Genomic DNA, 18,042 nt, shown 5'->3' on the forward strand with positions numbered 1-18,042 from the left:
CTAAGGGATATTATGGCCTCCTTTTAATAGAGAACTGGAACAAAGCATTAACACATAGTGAATACATGAACTCCTCAAGCTACGGTTATCATCAGGAGTGGTCCCGACTATTGTCACTCCGGGGTTGCCGGATCATAACACATATTAGGTGACTATAACTTGCAAGATCGGATCTAGAACATGGATATAATGATGATAACATAAACGGTTCAGATCTGACTTCATGGCACCTGGGCCCAAAGTGACAAGCATTAAGCATGGCAAAGTCATAGCAACATCAATCTTAGAACATAGTGGATACTAGGGATCAAGCCCTAACAAAACTAACTCGATTACATGATGAATATCATCCAACTCCTCACCGACCAGCGAGCCTATGAAGGAATTACTCACTCCCGGTGGGGAGCATCATGGAATTGGCGATGGAGAAGGGTTGGTGATGATGAAGAACGATGATCCCCCTCTCCGGAGCCCCAAGCGGACTCCAGATCCGGCCTCCCGATGAAGAACAGGAGGTGACGGCGGCTCCGTCTCGTGGATCGCGATAATTCTTTCTCCCTGATTTTTTCTGGAAAAATATGATTTTATAACGTCGGTTTCAGGGTCTGCGGGGCCACCAGGTGGCGACAACCCACCTGGGCGCGCCAGGAGGGGGCGCCCTAGTGAATTGTGCCCACCCAGGTGCCCCCCTCTGGTGGGTCTTGGCTCCAGAAATTCTCTTTATTGATATAAAGAATCCTCGCAAAGTTTCGTTCCATTCCGAGAAGTTTTATTTCTGCACAAAAATAACACCATGATAGTTCTGCTGAAAACAGCGTCAGTCCGGAGTTAGTTTCATTCAAATCATGCAATTAGAGTCCAAAACAAGATGAAAAGCGTTAGGAAAAGTAGATACGTTGGAGACGTATCATCCGCCATACTTCGGCACCGCCCACCTCAAATATGGATCCTCCTCGGAGGCGAGGGACGAGACAGAAATAGTTCCTCCACAAGTCAAAGTAGGCCTCACAACTCAAAAATATCTCGCACAGGGCTACAAAGCCGGAGATATGCAATAATGACCCCGGGGTGAGGTTGTGGAGCTGGATCCCATAAAACTCCAACAAACCCCGTAGAAAGGGATGGATAGGAAAGCCCAAACCTCTTAGAAGGAAGGGAACGAGACATACCATCTCCTCCTTACTTGGAGCGGGGGAGTTCTCGTCGAGGGCGCAGCCATCGACGAAGATGAGACCGGCGTGGACGGGAACCAAATCTGCTGGAGGGAGGAAACACTGTGTCTGCAAGCGCCTCGGCTAAAGGTGTGAAATTGAGCAACTCGATCAATCGCCTGGGAGTGGGCCGTGCGGGCGCGAGGATGAACCTGGGAGGTCGGCCATGGCGCCGGGGAATTTTTTCGGTGTCGTTCCTTGTGAAAGGGGGGAGGTAAACTGTCCCCCACGCCTCTGGATCTATAAATGGGCGTCTTACCTTGAAGCTGGAAGGGCGGGCTCACGGAAAGATGGCATTGGGCCGCACACCTTCTGAAAAGGTGCACAGAGCCCTTGCCCCGAGGAATGGCATTAAACTCTGATGGTCCCACCTCAATCTTGAGATATCTTCGGGGCCCAGAATCTTGAAACTGTTTGGGCCCGGGCACATTAGTTCGGGTTCCGGATAGAGTTCGACGTGAATAAAAGAATGGAAGAACTCGTCTCGCAAGCCGATGATGTGAAGATTCCAGGACAATCCCCGGCATTGGAGGCTAGTTCGGGAGCTACTGAGGGAGTTATGGACTAAGGGGTCCTCGGGGCGTCGACCCATTGAGTATGGGCCGGACTGGTGAAGCCGTCTAGTGACAGGCGATCTACGGAGTCGTGGTGTGTCCTCCAAGTCAAGGATAGACAGGATCTCCTTTTCCCTTATTGTAATCCATCTCCAGTAACCCTAACCCTATCAGTTTCTATATAAACCGAGGGTTGTAATCTTTATGGTAGGGACATATTCGTCACCTCATCACCAGAGGGTTTAGCTCATGCTGATCTCGAGGTAGATCTACTCTGTAAACCATACTATACATCCAATATAATCAAACACGATGTAGGGTATTACCTCTTTGAGAGGGCCCGAACCTGGGTAAACACCGTGTTCATCGTCTCCTGTTCCCCATCGATCTCAGATCCACAGTTCGGGATCCCTACCCCGAGGTCTGCCGGTTTTGACACCGACAGTACACATAAAAATATTTCTGCGGAGTGAAACACCCCGTTGACTTCAGAAGAAACAAATTAAGGCTAAATAGGTGTGAATAGTACCTTGTATATAGCAAGAAAAAGAAGAATTCCCTGAGGTCAACATGGATTTTTCAACATGCAAGCATGCCACTTCACCATACTAGGAATCCCATTGAGTAGTACAGAAGAAAAACTAGAGGAGTAGATCATATCTATCCAGTTGAGCCATCTAGCTCCAAAACTCTAGCTTTGAGTAAAGTTTTGATAGTGGAGTGCTCAATCATGCCAAAGGCTTTCTCAAAGTTCACCTTAAGGATGATAATCTCCTTGCAAGAGTGCTGGCATTGGTGGATATATCCATATGCCCATGCCAAACAGTCCTGAATGGTTCTGGATTTCAGAAACCCATATTGGTTGACATGCACTAATTTCAGGATGATAGATTAGAGCATGTTGGCCAGGAGTAAAGTGAGTTTTTTTCTTTCCAAAAGATTAATAATAAAGTGAGTTCATAGTTTAAAAGATTGGATTACATTGTTGCGGGCCTTTTTTTGAATTGCACCATCACTAAAAAATGTGTGTACTCACTACCACATATGTAGACCAGTTGCTAAAGGGTCATGCTACACATCGGTCGGGTGATGTTTAGAAAACATCTGCCGCCTCGGTAGCCGTTGGATGGCGAGCTCGGCAACCGTCTGATTTTCTCTCCATGAGCATGCACCAGCCTTTGCAACAAGGCTCGTGTTGTGCTCGACACTTTGCAACACGAGCCTTGTTGCGTTCCCACCGAAACCTTTGTTTTCTTTGAAACAAGGCATGTGTTTCAGAAACATAATGGAACAAGAAATAGAAACCTTCACTGTTGCCCCTTTGCAACAAATATAGTGTTATGTTCGGTCCTCTGCATACAAGAGGCTTGTTGCAATCACTCAAAAAAATTCTTTCTGAAACATGGCCTAGGTTGTAGAAACAAAACCAAACAGAGCTTCAGTTGCAGAAAAAAAACTTCGTCACAGTTGAGAGCCGCCGACTAGAGCGGCGAAGAGTGTGGGGGGGCGGGGGGCTGGGTATGCGGCCGTGGGCCGCGCGAGCCATGGGAAGCCGGGAGAGCTTGGCCTCCATGGCCATGGCGGACATAGTCGAAACTCAGACTTCCATCGGGGCTACCTTTAGAGTAGCCCCATGCTATGCAACGGTTGTAGCAGGTTTGATTTAGGGAAGATGTTTTGAATACGAGAGGAAGAAGATGGGCGTGAGGTGCATTGAGGATGTGAAAAGGGTAAGGATAGATGTGTGGATGGTTGGTGGCATACGTGTCTGCATTGAGGATGTGTCTATACATCATGGACCGTAACAAGGGATGTGTTGCGCTTCATGTAAGCGCAACAACATCCATGTTGCAAAACCGGCTGGGTGTTGCCTGCCGTTCGATCAATCTTGGATTGGACGGGTGTGAAGACGGCCGATGCGTGCTGAGTAATCCAGTGGTTGAGCGGAAGTGTTTTCCATTGCTAAAGCGAAAGATAAATTTGTTATTTCAGCACCTCGCTACAGGAAACAGGCGAAGCTCCGAGTGTAGTTAGGATAAAGGTCACCATCGATATACCAGGCCTTATCCACACATATCCAAGTGGAGCATCCCCATAGGCCGCTCCTCCGGCAACAAATCTATTCCATCCACTGCAAGTGATCCACATCAGGAACGGCCCCGCAACAATCTCCCCCTCTCGTTTGCTCTCGCCACCACGCGTCTCCATCCGTGCCCGTAGCAGGTAGCACCCACCAGGAAATAAGAGCTAGCCGGCCGGTGCTCCACACGGAGACGTACGACCATTCGCATCGCAGCACACCAGCTTAGACCATGGCCGCCGCCACCTCCACCGTCTCCGGCCTCGCCGGCGCCGCGCTCGCCCGCCGGCCAGCCTTCTCTACCAGTACGTGCCAGCGTAGATCTCTTATAAGCGCCTAGCTTTTTTCTGGCACCCATTTGAGATTTGACGTTGATGTTGTGTAGGCTTCACGAGTGGCGGCCGGGTGTCGGCGAGGAACCCGCTGATGACGAGGAACCTGGAGAGGAACGGCAGGATCACCTGCATGACGTAAGAAGACGACTCTGTTTTACACATACATCGGCGTGTGAGTTGCTGTGTCACTGACGGATTGTTTGTTTCGCGTTGTTGGGCGATCAGGTTCCCGCGGGACTGGCTGCGGAGGGACCTGAACGTGATCGGGTTCGGGCTGATCGGGTGGCTGGCGCCGTCGAGCATCCCGCTGATCAACGGCAACAGCTTGACGGGGCTCTTCTTCTCCAGCATCGGCGAGGAGCTCGCCCACTTCCCCTCACCCCCGGCTCTCCAGTCGCAGTTCTGGTTAGGATAAACCCAAACCACTCGTGAAGCAGTATATGCTTGTGTTTCAACTTGGGGTTTGATTCTGGTTAATGTAATTGACACTGCAGGCTGTGGTTGGTGACGTGGCACCTGGGTCTGTTCATCGCGCTCACCTTCGGCCAGATCGGGTTCAAGGGCAGGACCGAGGACTACTTCCAGAAGTAGTGAATTAACTAGCTTTAGTTCATGCATGTGCATCGTCCTTAGGCTGTTCAAGGGCTGCTTCTGCGCATGCGTGTTCAATGTAAAATCTGTCATGCCTTTTGGTTTTGTGCATGCGTGTGGCTTCGCAAGCCGTGTGATTGCTGTTTGTTAATTACCTCTTCCATGCTAAGCACAAAACTGAGTTCAACAACAAGTACTACTACTACCGCAACAATAATTTGTCACCACGGCCTATACTTTTTGCGGAAAAACTTCCAATCTATTCATCATATATCATGGCAGTACAAAGGACACAAATAATACAAACTACATTCATGTTCATAAACCACCTAGCGACGAGTACAAGCACTGGAGCGAGTCAAAAGTGCGTCGTCATCATCGCCCCTCCCTCATCAGAATTGGGCAAGCTTTCTTGTCATAAACGACCAGGAAGTTGTCGTGCTAAAATCCCAAAGTACCAACGCATCAGAACAACAACCGCCAACAATGAAGAGAAGCGTATATCGGAAGGATCTAACCTATTAACATATGGACGTAGACTGGATCCAAACAAATCTATTGAAGAAAAACACCGACCAAATCCTGCAAGATCCGCCGGAGACACACCTCCACATGCCCTCCAACAACGCTAGACGCGCCATCAAGACGGAGGCTAAGCGGGGAGAACCTTATTCCTTTTTCAGGAAGCCGCTGCTACCTCACCTTCCCGAGCAGGACACAAACCCTAAAAAAGCTCAAAAAACACCTAAAAATGAAGCAGGAGCCCTCCGACCGGCAAGGCCCGTGGCCCCCACACCCCGCATCCATGGCCCTAAGGCCACTAGAGATGAGACATATCGGCAGCGGCAACGGCCGCGGAAGGAGGGTAACCCTCGTCCTAGGAGGAGTTGCTTGTGGGGGACGAACGCGAAATGCTCCATGGCCTGTATATGTTTGATTATGACGGCCAATTAGCCACAACTCTAAACTTTTTCTTAAAAAAACATGTTTCTTTATAGATTTAAAGATATTGCTTTTGAACTGTAAAACAAACTCGACACATAACACAAAAATATTTTCTTTTGGCTTTTTTGATTTGAAGATTGCTCAATGCGCCTCTTTTGATGGAACACAACAATGTGATTAATTTTTCACCGATCCCGACAAAAGGAAAAGAAATTCACCATGCTTCACCATTGAGACTCTTTCAACCCCAGCAGAAAAGAAAAGACTCTTGCAATAACCAATCGAATCTATGGTGTGTTGTTAGTTACCCCTTGAGCATATGTTTTTCTACACCATTAAGACCGTGTTGGACAAATCACTTCATGGAGGGAGACATAGTCAAGAGACCCATTTGACAGGCCAGGATATGTCTCTTGTGACACCCCGATAGTTAAGCTACAATAAACACTTGCTAATCATTCCAGGTCATCATAATTAAACTTTTGCTAAACCTCACTTGTTTCAAACTGAGATCAAATTCAAATTCAAATAACAATTCAAATTATAATTTCATAAAACAGTGAATTAAAAATGTTCAAAAGGTTGCAAATATTCACAAACAAATTAACAAACATCAAACATCATTTTGGGAATGTTTATATGCCTCTAAGATAATTAAAACAAGAACAAACAACATTTAAATCAACCTTTTAAAAGTAAACAATTATTAATCCTTTTTCAAAATGACTTGAAACTTTGTGAGCAACTCAGTTATATGACCCAATATTTATGTGCCAAGTTTCATGTTCATCAAAATTCATTTACTACCTAAACTAAAGGCAAAATAGAGGTGAGATAAATAAAAAACAAAAACAAAAACAAAAACAAAACAAAGGAAAAGCCCCTCCCCCCTCACTGGGCTTCGGCCCAGCTGGCCACTGAGCTAGCCAGGCCGGCCCAGCCAGCTCAACCCACTCCCCCATATCCCCCTGTCTAGGAAACCCTAAATCGAAAACCCCCCACTCGCTCCCCTTCTCCTCCCCCACCGATCTGGATCGGGAACGGCCCCGATCCCGTCGCCCCCATGTCCCCGCGGCGACTGCTCCCTCGACGGACAACGCCGCCCCGCCGCTCAACGCCGGAGCCATCTCGCTAGACTACCTCCCCATCGCGTGTCGTCCCCGAACTCCTCCCCATGCCCCCACTGCCCCGCGCCCTACAACCCCGGTGAGGCCTCCGGCCTCTCCTCCTCTCCCCGCACTCGTCGTCCGCTCCGGCCGCTCGTCCACGTGCGCGCACACGCCGTGCTCGTCTGCACCGCGCCGCGGCCATGCAACTGCCGCAACTGCTCTTCCTCCTGCTGCCTTCGCGCGCCGCGCTCGGCCGCGCCCCGCTCTGCCCTGCATGGACACCACGCCCCGCTCGCGTCGCGCGCCCTGCACCCGCACGCGCACACCACCTCGCCCCGCAGCCCGTGCCTCTAGCGCCTCCGCTCGCGCTCTGTCCCGCAGCCCGCCTCACGCGCCGGCCTGTGCGCCCTCGCCCTGCTCACCTGCGGCGCTGCTCGCCCGCGCCCTCCGCACAGCGCTGCTCCGGCCGCCGCACCTGCTCCTGCGACGTCGTGCGCCTCCAGTCGCCCGCCCATGGTCCCCTCACGCACCCCGCGCCCGCGCCGCCTTCTCCGGCCTCTTCCAGGCCACCTCCACCTCCGCCGGGCAGCGTCAGACCGCGCCCGTCGCGCCCCGACCTCCCGTCGCGGCTCCTACCGCTGCACTACCTCCCTAGCTGTTGCCGCTATGCGCCGCCCCTGTCATTGCCTCGCCGACGCCACCCCCCTCCCGTTCCGCTGCTAACCCTGGCTGCCATGCCCGCGCGGCTTCCGCATGGGTCGGGCGCCCGCGAGACCCTGCGACCGTAACCGCCCAGTGCCCGTTTGGCCCTTGGGGCCTATGACAAGGGGGCCCCGTCCGAGAACGTTAAAAAAACATATATAAAAAACAAAATAATAATATATTAAGCAATTAATTAATTAATTAACCCTAATTAATTAACCTAATTACTTAATTAACACACTGATATGTCACTGACTAATGGGGCCCACACTTACTGGACCCACAGGCCAGGTTTGACTCTGGGCAGCTGGGCTTGACCTGCTGACGTCATGGTGATGTCATGCTGACATCACCTTTCACTGTTATGGATAATGTTCGGTTTAAATAATTAAATAAATTTGAAAAAAATGCATAAAGCTTTGAAAAATCATAGAAAATAAACCGTAGCTCAGGTGAAAATGTTTTCTACATGAAAGTTGCTTAGAATGACGAGACGAATCTGGATCCGTAACCCGTTCGTCCGCCACAGATCCCTAGCATAGTAAACACGCAACTTCCCCCCCCCCCCCCCCCGGTTCATCTGTCCGAAAACGTGGAACACCGGGAATACTTCCCCGGATGTTTTCCCCACTTCACCGGTATCATCTACTACTGCGTAAGGTCACCTCTAGCACCACGTATTGCTATGTTACGCTTTGTGATGCTTTGATTGCTCTGTTATTTATTGTGTTCCCCTTCCGTTACTTCTTTCCGGTAGACCCCGAGACTGTCGGTAGACCCCGAGACTGCCGGCGACCCCCAGTTCGACTACGGTGTTGACGACCCCTCCTTCTTGCGAGAACAACCAAGCAATCCCTCCCCCTTGATCACCAGATATCGCCTATTCCTTCTCTCTATTGCTTGCATTAGAGTAGTGTAGCATGTTACTACTTTCGGTTAAGCCTATTCTGCTGCATAGCCTGTCTTTGCTACTATTGTTGTTACCTTTACCTGCAATCCTAAATGCTTAGTACAGGATGCTAGTATTCCATCAGTGGCCCTACATTCTTGTCCGTCTGCCATGCTATACTATTGGGCCGTGATCACTCGGGAGGTGATGACGGGTATATACTTATATACATAATGTATGATACTTGTGGTGACTAAAGTCGGGTCGGCTCGTAGAGTACCCGCGAGTGATTGACGGATTGGGGCCTGAAAGGACATTTGTCCCGATGGCCCTCTGTGTGGATCTTTGTGGCGGAGCGACAGGGCAGGTTGAGACCACCTAGGAGAGAGGTGGGCCTGGCCCTGGTCGGCATCTGCGGTTACTTCATAATAACACGCTTAACGAGATCTTGGTATTTGATCTGAGTTGGGTCATTGACCTTATACGCACTAACCGCCACGTGGGACAAGATATGGGCAACCGGCGTCGTGGTATCAGCCGAAGCTCTTTTGACGTCAGCGACTGAGCGGCGCGCGCCGGATTGGACCGTAAGTCTGCGCTTGTATTAAGGGGGCTAGGTCTGCTTCCGGCTGCGTACGCAACATGCAGGTGTGCAATGGGTGATGGGCCCAGACCTCTGCATGCTTAGGATTTAGACCGGCGTGCTGACCTCTCTGTTGAGTCTAGGTGGGGCTGCGACGTGTTGATCTCCCGAGGCCGGACATGACCCAGGAAAGTGTGCCCGGCCAGAGGGATCGAGCGTGTCGGGTAATGTGGTGCACCCCTGTGGGGAAGTTGATCTATTCGAATAGCCGTGTCCACAGTAACAGGCGACCCGGAGTTGTACCTTGACCTTATGACAACTAGAACCGGATACTTAATAAAACACACCCTTCCAAGTGCCAGATATAACCCGGTGATCGCTCTCACACAGGGCGACGAGGGTAGGATCGCCGGGTAGGATTATGCTATGCGATGCTACTTGGTGAACTTACCATCTACTCTCTTCTACATGCTGCAAGATGGAGGCTGCCAGAAGCGTAGTCTTCGACAGGACTAGCTATCCCCCTCTTATTCTGGCATTCTGCAGTTCAGTCCACCGATATTGCCCCTTTACACATATACCCATGCATATGTAGTGTAGATCCTTGCTTGCGAGTACTTTGGATGAGTACTCACGGTTGCTTTGCTCCCCCTTTTTCCCCCTTTCCTTTCTTCTCGGACGTCGCAACCAGATATTGGAGCCCAGGAGCCAGACGCCACCGTCGACGACGACCCCTACTACACCGAGGGTGCTTACTACTACGTTTAGGCCGCCGACGACCAGGAGTAGTTTAGGAGCATCCCAGGCAGGAGGCCCGCGCCTCTTTCGATCTGTATCCCAGTTTGTGCTAGCCTTCTTAAGGCAAACTTGTTTAACTTATGTATGTACTCAGATATTGTTGCTTCCGCTGACTCGTCTATGATCGAGCACTTGTATTCGAGCCCTCGAGGCCCGTGGCTTGTATTATGATGCTCGTATGACTTATTTTATTTTTAGAGTTGTGTTGTGATATCTCCCCGTGAGTCCCTGATCTTGATCGTACACGTTTGTGTGTATGATTAGTGTACGATTGAATCGGGGGCGTCACAAGTTGGTATCAGAGCCGACTGCCTGTAGGAATCCCCTTCCACACTCCTTGGCCGAAGTCGAGTCTAGTCACTACAAAACTTTTACTAACATGGATGTGTGTCTTACGGGCCCACGTCGCCATTTGGGTGGTATTAGGATCTTTTATTCCTCATCTATACTCCGGGACTCTGATCTCTCTTCTATTCGGGTTTAAATGGATTTACTAACTCTAACTCTAGGTTCACGTAACTACTTCCTGCCGGAGAGCCCCTTCGTTCCAGATGATCGACTGCTTCAATAGAAGATTCTGATAATACTCTCTGATGTTCTCCCGAGACTTTGTGTCATCGCTTTTGCAATTCCCTTCCATCGATAAACCCTATGGATAACCACGTACACTTGCCATTCATACAATCATTCCTCGTTGATCTTGTTATTACAAAATACCTCGAAATTCTCTCTATTGTTTCGAGAATACTTTGTGCCTACTGCCTTACCATTCTTAGCCACATGAATACCCTTACGAATAATTCCTCGCACTTACCGAGTATCCGCTCATTCCCAGTTGTTCATGTGTTTCACAAAAGTCTTTGAAATACCATTCGATCTTCCGAAAATCCTGAGCAGCCTATTGCTCTTGAAATTCTTGCTTGCTTGCATTATGGTTAATCCAATAAGCCTCGTAATCTTATTGGCATCCCTTGTCATTATCATTTTGAGTCTGTTGATGCAATTTGTTGCGAATGCTTGCAATCCTCAATCAGACCTTAGAATTCTTCCTTCCGACTCAGACGTCATTTTAAACATGAGCTGGTTCTCGCCAATCAAATTGCCGTCGATTGTGCCCCTAAGTCTATTGAACTTATCCATCCTTGATCAGAGCGTCTGCTTCTGATCCTTCACTTTGTAAATCATAATTCTCTTGCATTTGAGCTTTCAATTAGTCAGTTGTTTCTATAATATGACCTCCTTGAATTCTTTCTTCTTCTGGTTGAGTACCGATGCTCACATCAGATCTCTGGTGGACCACCAGATCCTTTGTTGAATTATCATCCGACAGTGTCCTTCATATTCAATAACCTTGTGAGCCTTTCCATGGGTATATAATGCCTTAGGTAAATTGTATCCTCTGCTTTCTCAACCATGCTCTGCCTTCGACCTTGTATAAATTACTCCTAAAGTTTGTGGTATATGTTCCTAAGAGGCCCTGATGGGTTGAACCTATGCCTTTTCTAATCTGTGTGAACCCGGAAACTACTACGGGTCATACTCTACTATTGTTATGTCAGATAAAACTTCAACACTACAACTTCGTCGAAGGCGAGAAGTGAATGAAAGGTTATGCATTAGAGAAGTGGGAGTCGACCTTGAGCTTTGTGTTCATGCCCATGGACATGATGTAGATCCTATCATGGAAACTTCTTGTAATAATAACTATTTCCTTGATAAATATCATCTGGTGTCTGTGAATTGATCCTTTGCAACCGTGGTTCCGACCATGATTGTTCTCCTTTGATTCTATTTCTCGGACATAAAGTACTTGCCTTTTGTAGATCAGTACGCCTTCCCAACCTCTATTTTGTTCTACCTTCGAGTGTTACCCCCTGGTATCTCAAGGATATCAACCCATTGCACTTCATCTTATGAATTTCTAATGAAGTAGTACCTTTCCCCGTCATAGTCACTCCACGGGTTCTGGGTTGTCGTCAACCGAGAACACCGATTTGTGAATCGAATCAACACTAAGATTCAGTACTCCCAATACTTTGTTGTTGAGAAGTTTAATAATCCATCACGTCACTCCTAGCCTGATCGGCTACATCATTATCGTGCTAATTTTAACTATGCTACCTGGTCCTTAATCCTGGAGCACAACTTTCGATGATGAGCTAAGCTTACGTCGATTTCCTCGTCTTATTGTTCCACCTTGAACAACAAGCTTGATTCCGAGTTGGTGTCGTATCCGTGGTTCCAATAATCTTTCGTTGCATTAGTCCTGTTGCTTGATATAGCCGCTGTGCAATTGCTTCTCCGTGGAGCCTCTCGTCAAAATTTGTCATGATCATCATCAGCTTTTTTGTGACACCCAAAAATTTTTATTTGGCTTTATCAAACTTTTATTTGATTTGAGGGAGGTTATTTAAATTTTCCTTCTAAAGGACTCTCCTTCTCAAAAAATTTCTTTTATAACAAGTATTTTATTTGGTTCCATCCAAAACTTGATCTTTGGTCTTGGAGGTTTTTCCATCTTATGTTGACTCAACACAAATGTTTTTCATTGGGAAAAGTTTTGAAAATCTTTTCTTTTTAAAATAGCCCTATGGCATTTGGAGTGATTCTTTCCCCTTTCAAAATCTCCTCTTGCCATGACCTAAGTGGAAATCCCCTCCCAAAAGCCATTCCCCATCTTTGTGTCAAGATAAACTTCAAATCCAGCAAGTTGAACTCCCCCATGATTTTATTTCCATTTATTTCTTATCAAAAACTTTTTCTGCCTTCTATTTTGACCCTTGGAGATTTACAAAGGAACTACCATTTCTCCTTTGAGTTTTGCCTCCAAACAAATTTCCCTGGCTAGTCCTTAGAACCCTCAACCAAGATCCATGAAGATCCACTGGTCTCCAGTTCAAAATTTCAAATTGTGCTTGCTGCAAGTTTGGGCCATATTTGCCAAATTTGATGAAATTCATTTGTTTCCTCCTCCTAAAAATCTGAGAAAATTCAGGCAGCCTCTGGATGTATCGAGAGGTCACCTCACCAAGTCCCAGCTCCAGAAAAAAAAATTTCCTCATGCCAAATCATTTCGTCGAACACCTGAAGGGCACTGTTACTGTCGAAGTTCAGAAAGTTCAGAGATACAGTTTCAGAGCCGCTGTCGTTTTCTTCAGAAACCTACCTCGATCTCGCCAGTAGCCGCGGTGGCGCCTTGCTCCCTGTTCCTTCCTTCTTATCCCTGCACCGCACGATCGCCTGGACACTTGCGGGCGTCGGCGACGAGCTGGCAGAGGTGCGCCTCCTCGTGAGTGGCAGCAGCAGCGCCCATTGCGGCTGCCAGAGAGGCGCAGCGTTGGACGGCGCCGTCCAGCGCCGCCCAAGCCACCAGAGGCCACCGCGTGGCCGTCCACTCACCTGTGCACGCTGCAGGTCCGTCGTCGTGAACTGGAAGGCGCGGAGCGCGCTCCCTGCCGCCGTCGTGCCCGTACGGCCGTTCCGTCGAGGGCCAGTGTATTACGCAAGCCCGACCGAGGTTTGAGCAGAGAAACGGTGCCAGTGATCCACCACGATGATGCCTAGCCACCTAAACCCCCTGCCCGACCTCTGCCTCGCCGTAATTTCTAGCCGGCGTTATCCCGTTCACGGCCACCCCCTCGGATCGCCTATAAAAGGAGGCCCCGAGCTCGAACTCGAACCCGCACCATCTCTACACACCACTAGTACCACGCCAAGCCACTGGGCAGCCCCGAGGGAGTCTTCTTCCCCAACTCCGGCCGCCTCGACCCGCTTCGGGATCCAGCACGATTCACTCCCGTGCGTGCACCCCTACCTCTCAGCTCATGCCAGTAGTCTCCTAGTGCATCCACCTCTCTGACCCGCGCATCAATTTGGAGTTTGCAGCACCCACCGGAGATTCCACCATCGCCCGAACCACCGTCCGCCGGAGATAGGGTCGCCGTCGACGTGGTGCTCGCCGACGGCAAGTCCACCACCCACCGACGCGGAAGGACACCCTGAACCCGTAGGTACCCTCCGATCACTCTGCCTCGCCGTGGTTCAACGCCGGCGACCACCGCAGCCTTCGGGCGCCGGCGAGCTCGGTTGGATTTTGAACCTGACGGGTGGGACCCCCCCGTCAGCCTCTCTCCTTTTCCCTTCGAACCGTTTTCTGAAAGCGCCTTCGGGCAAAATGTGTTTTCTCTCTGGGCTAACGTATTTCCTACCGAACCGTTTTCTGTTTTCTCAAACAAGTCCCTGGATCTTTTCTGTTTCATCACAGATTAGTCCTTGGACTAAAACCCTTATATCTTTTAAACAAAAGATGCTTTTTGATTGATTCTTTTTCTGTCAGTCTTATATTTTTGTCTAGTTTTTATAGTATTTATTTGGAAAATTTTTGGAACAATTTTTATACACGCAACGGTTTTCACGTTAGTATACGGTTTCGTTATACCGTAGGTTCCGGAGGAGGTGACGGAGCCGCGAACTTCGCCGAGCTAGACTCCGACTTCTCCGAACCAGGAAAGCATGTTTGAACCTTTGATATGATGGGTGTTTTGCATGTTTGCTTGAATAGTTTGTGCATGCATATGGGCATCGGTGAGTGTTACGTTGCAAGCAAGGCAACTAACCGTGTGCTTCGAAGTTTACTGTGATCTCTTGATGAGAGATGACCTGATCATGTGGTGACATGAGAGGTAGTAAGATGGTATTGTTGTAGCATGCCAGTCTTATGTCAACCGTTAAACTCCGACGTTAACGTGGACCGAGCCACGTTACCGTTCGTCCCCTTTCGTACTGCCACATGTTTTCTGCAAAGAATACGGTTTAGTAAGTTGCTAACCTCTTTCCTTGTACACACCAAATAGAGGGGCCGGGATGAGGGTTCCATGGCCCTGGATTAAAGCCAATCATCCGGTAAGGGGGCATGGGTGTTTCCGGTTGAGACCGAGAGGGGGGCACCCCTTAGAGCGCGCGGTATAAATTTGATCCCATGCTACGCGAGGTTGTAGCCTCCCCGTCTCAAAGTTTTTCTTGAACGTTGCTTGGGGTGATTCCTGGCATCAGAATGTGGAATGGGTGTGTACTGGTTAGACCTGTTTCTCCTAAAATACCGTAAACGGAACTAGTCCCTTGTGACTACTGAAATCCGTTGGCTGTGGTTAAGAGTACAAACTCTGCAGAGTCAAATCCTTCCGAGTCATCGTGTCCATGGTCAAAGACCGTGGCCAGCATATCCATATCCATGTCAGTCCCTGTGTCAGTCTCCGTGGGAATCCCTGGTAAACAAACTTGAGTGGTAAACTCTGTTGAATGTTATTCCTGTGGATGGACTAACCGGTTTATTATTTCGTACCTGAGTATATCCTTGAGGTGATTCAAATTCATGAGTTACTGGAATATCAAGTTATGTGAATTAAGCCCTTTATGTGATGTCGCTCAGACGTCCGACTGTGGCATTCTTGTTATTTACTTTCGATATAAGCCCTTTATGTGATGTCGCTCAGACGTCCGACTGTGGCATTCTTATTATTTACTTTCAATATAAGCCCTTTTTGTGATGTCGCTCAGACGTCCGACTGTGGCACTCTTGTCATTTACTTTTGATATAAGCCCTTTATGTGATGTCGCTCAGACGTCCGACTGTGGCATTCTGTTATTTACTTTCGATATAAGCCCTTTATGTGATGTCGCTCAGACGTCCGACTGTGGCACTCTTGTCATTTACTTTTGATATAAGCCCTTTATGTGATGTCGCTCAGACGTCCGACTGTGGCACTCTTGATATTTACTTTTGATATAAGCCCTTTACGTGATGTCGCTCAGACGTCCGACTGTGGCACGCACTGTCGTTTATATTCCATTATAAGCCCTTTATGTGGTGTCGCCTTGACGCCCGACTGCGGCATTGTTAATTTATTTGTATCCTTTTGAGGGGTCATTCAGACACTCGATTGGCCTTCAGTATTACATTGGGATTTCGGGAGGACTACCGCCCGACTTCCTTTTTATTTCCCATGCATAGCTATTTTATTATCTGAGTGCGCATTATTAATCTGTTCATATGCATCATGTTTGCATTTGTTATATCTTATGTCCAAACTGTCTTGCGAGTACTTTCATAGTACTCACCTGGCTTGTTGATTTGGCCAGATGTTGACGAAGGCGATCTCATGGATGAAGAGTTTGATAGTGAGTCCGATGCCTAGAGGAGTCCCAGTCAGTCCCGTGCGATCCTGGATTTTGGTCACTTGTATTATATACGCTTCCGCCACCCACAATAAGAGTCCTCGAGCCTCACTCCGACGCTCGATGAGCTGTTAGATTCAGGAGTCATGTCACCCACTTCACTGTGACATATCCACCACCACTTTTATTACGAGTCAGTAGTATGCCACCATACCCCCTTGTGTCATATCCGCCTTTATGTTTAATATCGGCGTGCTTGTAATAAATTGTTGAGCAGTCTCCGCTCAACCTTGTATTATATTTAGTACTCCTGGATATTTCTGTAATCAAGAAATTGTCTACCAGTGAGAAGGATTCTTCTCTACTGGTCCGTAAAAGGGATCGGTTTCTCAATAAATGTTTTATTGGAAAACCGGTCGTGACAAGCTTGGTATCAGAGCCAGGCTGACTGTAGGAAGCCACTAGGTGCGATCGCTAATCGGTTATTAGCGTTTTTAGTGCTTTTTCAGCATTTTGCAAATGTAGCTATTTTCTGTTGGTCATCATAAATTTATGATTTGACTACTCAGAATTTTTGCCTACTTTTGTAGATGGCTGGCAGCGACTGCGAGACTCGGGTGTTCACTAATGTGCCCGAGGGGTTTGTCAAACTCCTCGTCTCCATCACCAAGCTCACGATCGGGCCAGCGACTCGTCCGGAGTTCACGCTTTACCAGCACAAGCTCAGCGACGACGTGTCTATGCACCAGGCCGTGGTGCAATTCAAGGGAGGACGTTCTGCGTCTCGCCACTTCCGTTTTGTGGGAAGGGCCATGCCTACGGAGAGGCATGCCATGCAGATGGCCGCCCGTGAGGCGATAGCTCGTCTTCGGGATGTTCTTCCTACGATGAAGACTCGTCGCTACCGCTACCTCCCATGCCATGTGCCATATACTTGTCACTATGCATTCGCCTGCCATAGGGGAGAGAGGGATGAAGCTATCGAGATGCTTGTTGAGTATCTCAAAGCTCTGGAGGCAGCTTTCGACAACCTCGTGGACGATCTTGTGGCTGCCCGCATGGACTTAGTTCGGGGCTGTTCTGCCAACAGGAGGGAGCTTCTCCACATGGCACCGCCACTGACTTTCGTCTCGTCCTCAGCATCCTATTCACCTGCCATTTTGGCCACCGCTCGCCGTCTGCCTACCACTGAGGAGTTCGACTAGGTCATTGCTCCCACTCCAGTCAGAGCTGCACCGCCTGTCGCACCCGCGCCATCTCCTCAGCGCAGTGCTACGCGCCTGGAGCCTATTAGGGAGGAGGTGGAGGTTGAGTCTCCTGCGCCGCTGGGTCTTACCCTCGGCAGGCAGAAGGAAATCTTCACCATCTCCGACTGAGTGCGCCTAGCAGCCGTGTGATGTACCCGCTTGTATGATATGTTTTATATGTACATAGGTTTGGTGAGAAGTAGTTTGTGTGCACATCATGTTGGAACTCGGAGAAGTGCACTAGCCTAATAACATGTCAGGAATGTGTACGCACATCCTGAGTGCTGTATCGTATGTTTACGTATCGCGTGTAAGATATGTACTGAGCAGTCCTTCTCCGTGCGCAATCAAATATTTTCTTGAAAAATCTTGAGGTCTTTTAAATTTTTGTCTTTGCAAAATTTTCCTTGTGCCACACAGTTCTTCTCATGAGTTTTGCAAAATAATACCCCAGAGTGGAAAATGTCTCGTCCGTGGACTCGTTCCATGCCAAATCCACCGGAAGAAGTTTATGGAACACAGACAAGCAACAACTTCACACAGGGGCAGTCTAGTCAACAGGACAGCGAGGCAGCCTTATCTCAAGTATGCCGCCTTTTCGAACAAAGCCAACAGCAACACCAAGAAATGATGAATCACGTCATCAATATGGGAAATCACCGTGAGCCATACCAAACGCACTCCAAGTTGTCTGAACTACAGAAGACACGCCCTCCAACGTTCGCTCACACTGATAGGCCGCTTGAAGCCGATGATTGGCTTCGAGACATCGAAAGAAAGTTGATTATTGCTCAATGTTCAGATCATGAGAAGGTGCTTTATGC

At 48.7% G+C, this 18,042-nt stretch overlaps 1 protein-coding gene across 1 annotated transcript; it reads left to right on the forward strand.

Moving 5' to 3' along the window:
• The first annotated feature begins 3,855 nt into the window (after window positions 1-3,855).
• On the forward strand, window positions 3,856-4,964 carry LOC123053251 (photosystem I subunit O). Its single transcript, XM_044476705.1, has 4 exons — window positions 3,856-4,150; window positions 4,231-4,315; window positions 4,406-4,585; window positions 4,675-4,964. Exons 1-4 carry the CDS (start codon window positions 4,078-4,080, stop codon window positions 4,769-4,771), a joined length of 435 nt encoding a protein of 144 aa, XP_044332640.1. The 5' UTR covers window positions 3,856-4,077; the 3' UTR covers window positions 4,772-4,964.
• The last annotated feature ends 13,078 nt before the right edge of the window (window positions 4,965-18,042 follow it).

The sequence above is a fragment of the Triticum aestivum genome, chromosome 2D (genome assembly GCF_018294505.1).
Source record: "Triticum aestivum cultivar Chinese Spring chromosome 2D, IWGSC CS RefSeq v2.1, whole genome shotgun sequence".
NCBI lineage: Eukaryota > Viridiplantae > Streptophyta > Magnoliopsida > Poales > Poaceae > Triticum > Triticum aestivum.

Coding starts and splice junctions, on each gene's coding strand:
- LOC123053251 (XM_044476705.1), top strand. CDS start 4,078: ATGGCCGCCGCCACCTCCACCGTCTCCGGCCTCGCCGGCGCCGCGCTC. Junction 4,151..4,230: donor CCGGCCAGCCTTCTCTACCA/GTACGTGCCAGC, acceptor GATGTTGTGTAG/GCTTCACGAGTGGCGGCCGG. Junction 4,586..4,674: donor GCTCTCCAGTCGCAGTTCTG/GTTAGGATAAAC, acceptor TTGACACTGCAG/GCTGTGGTTGGTGACGTGGC.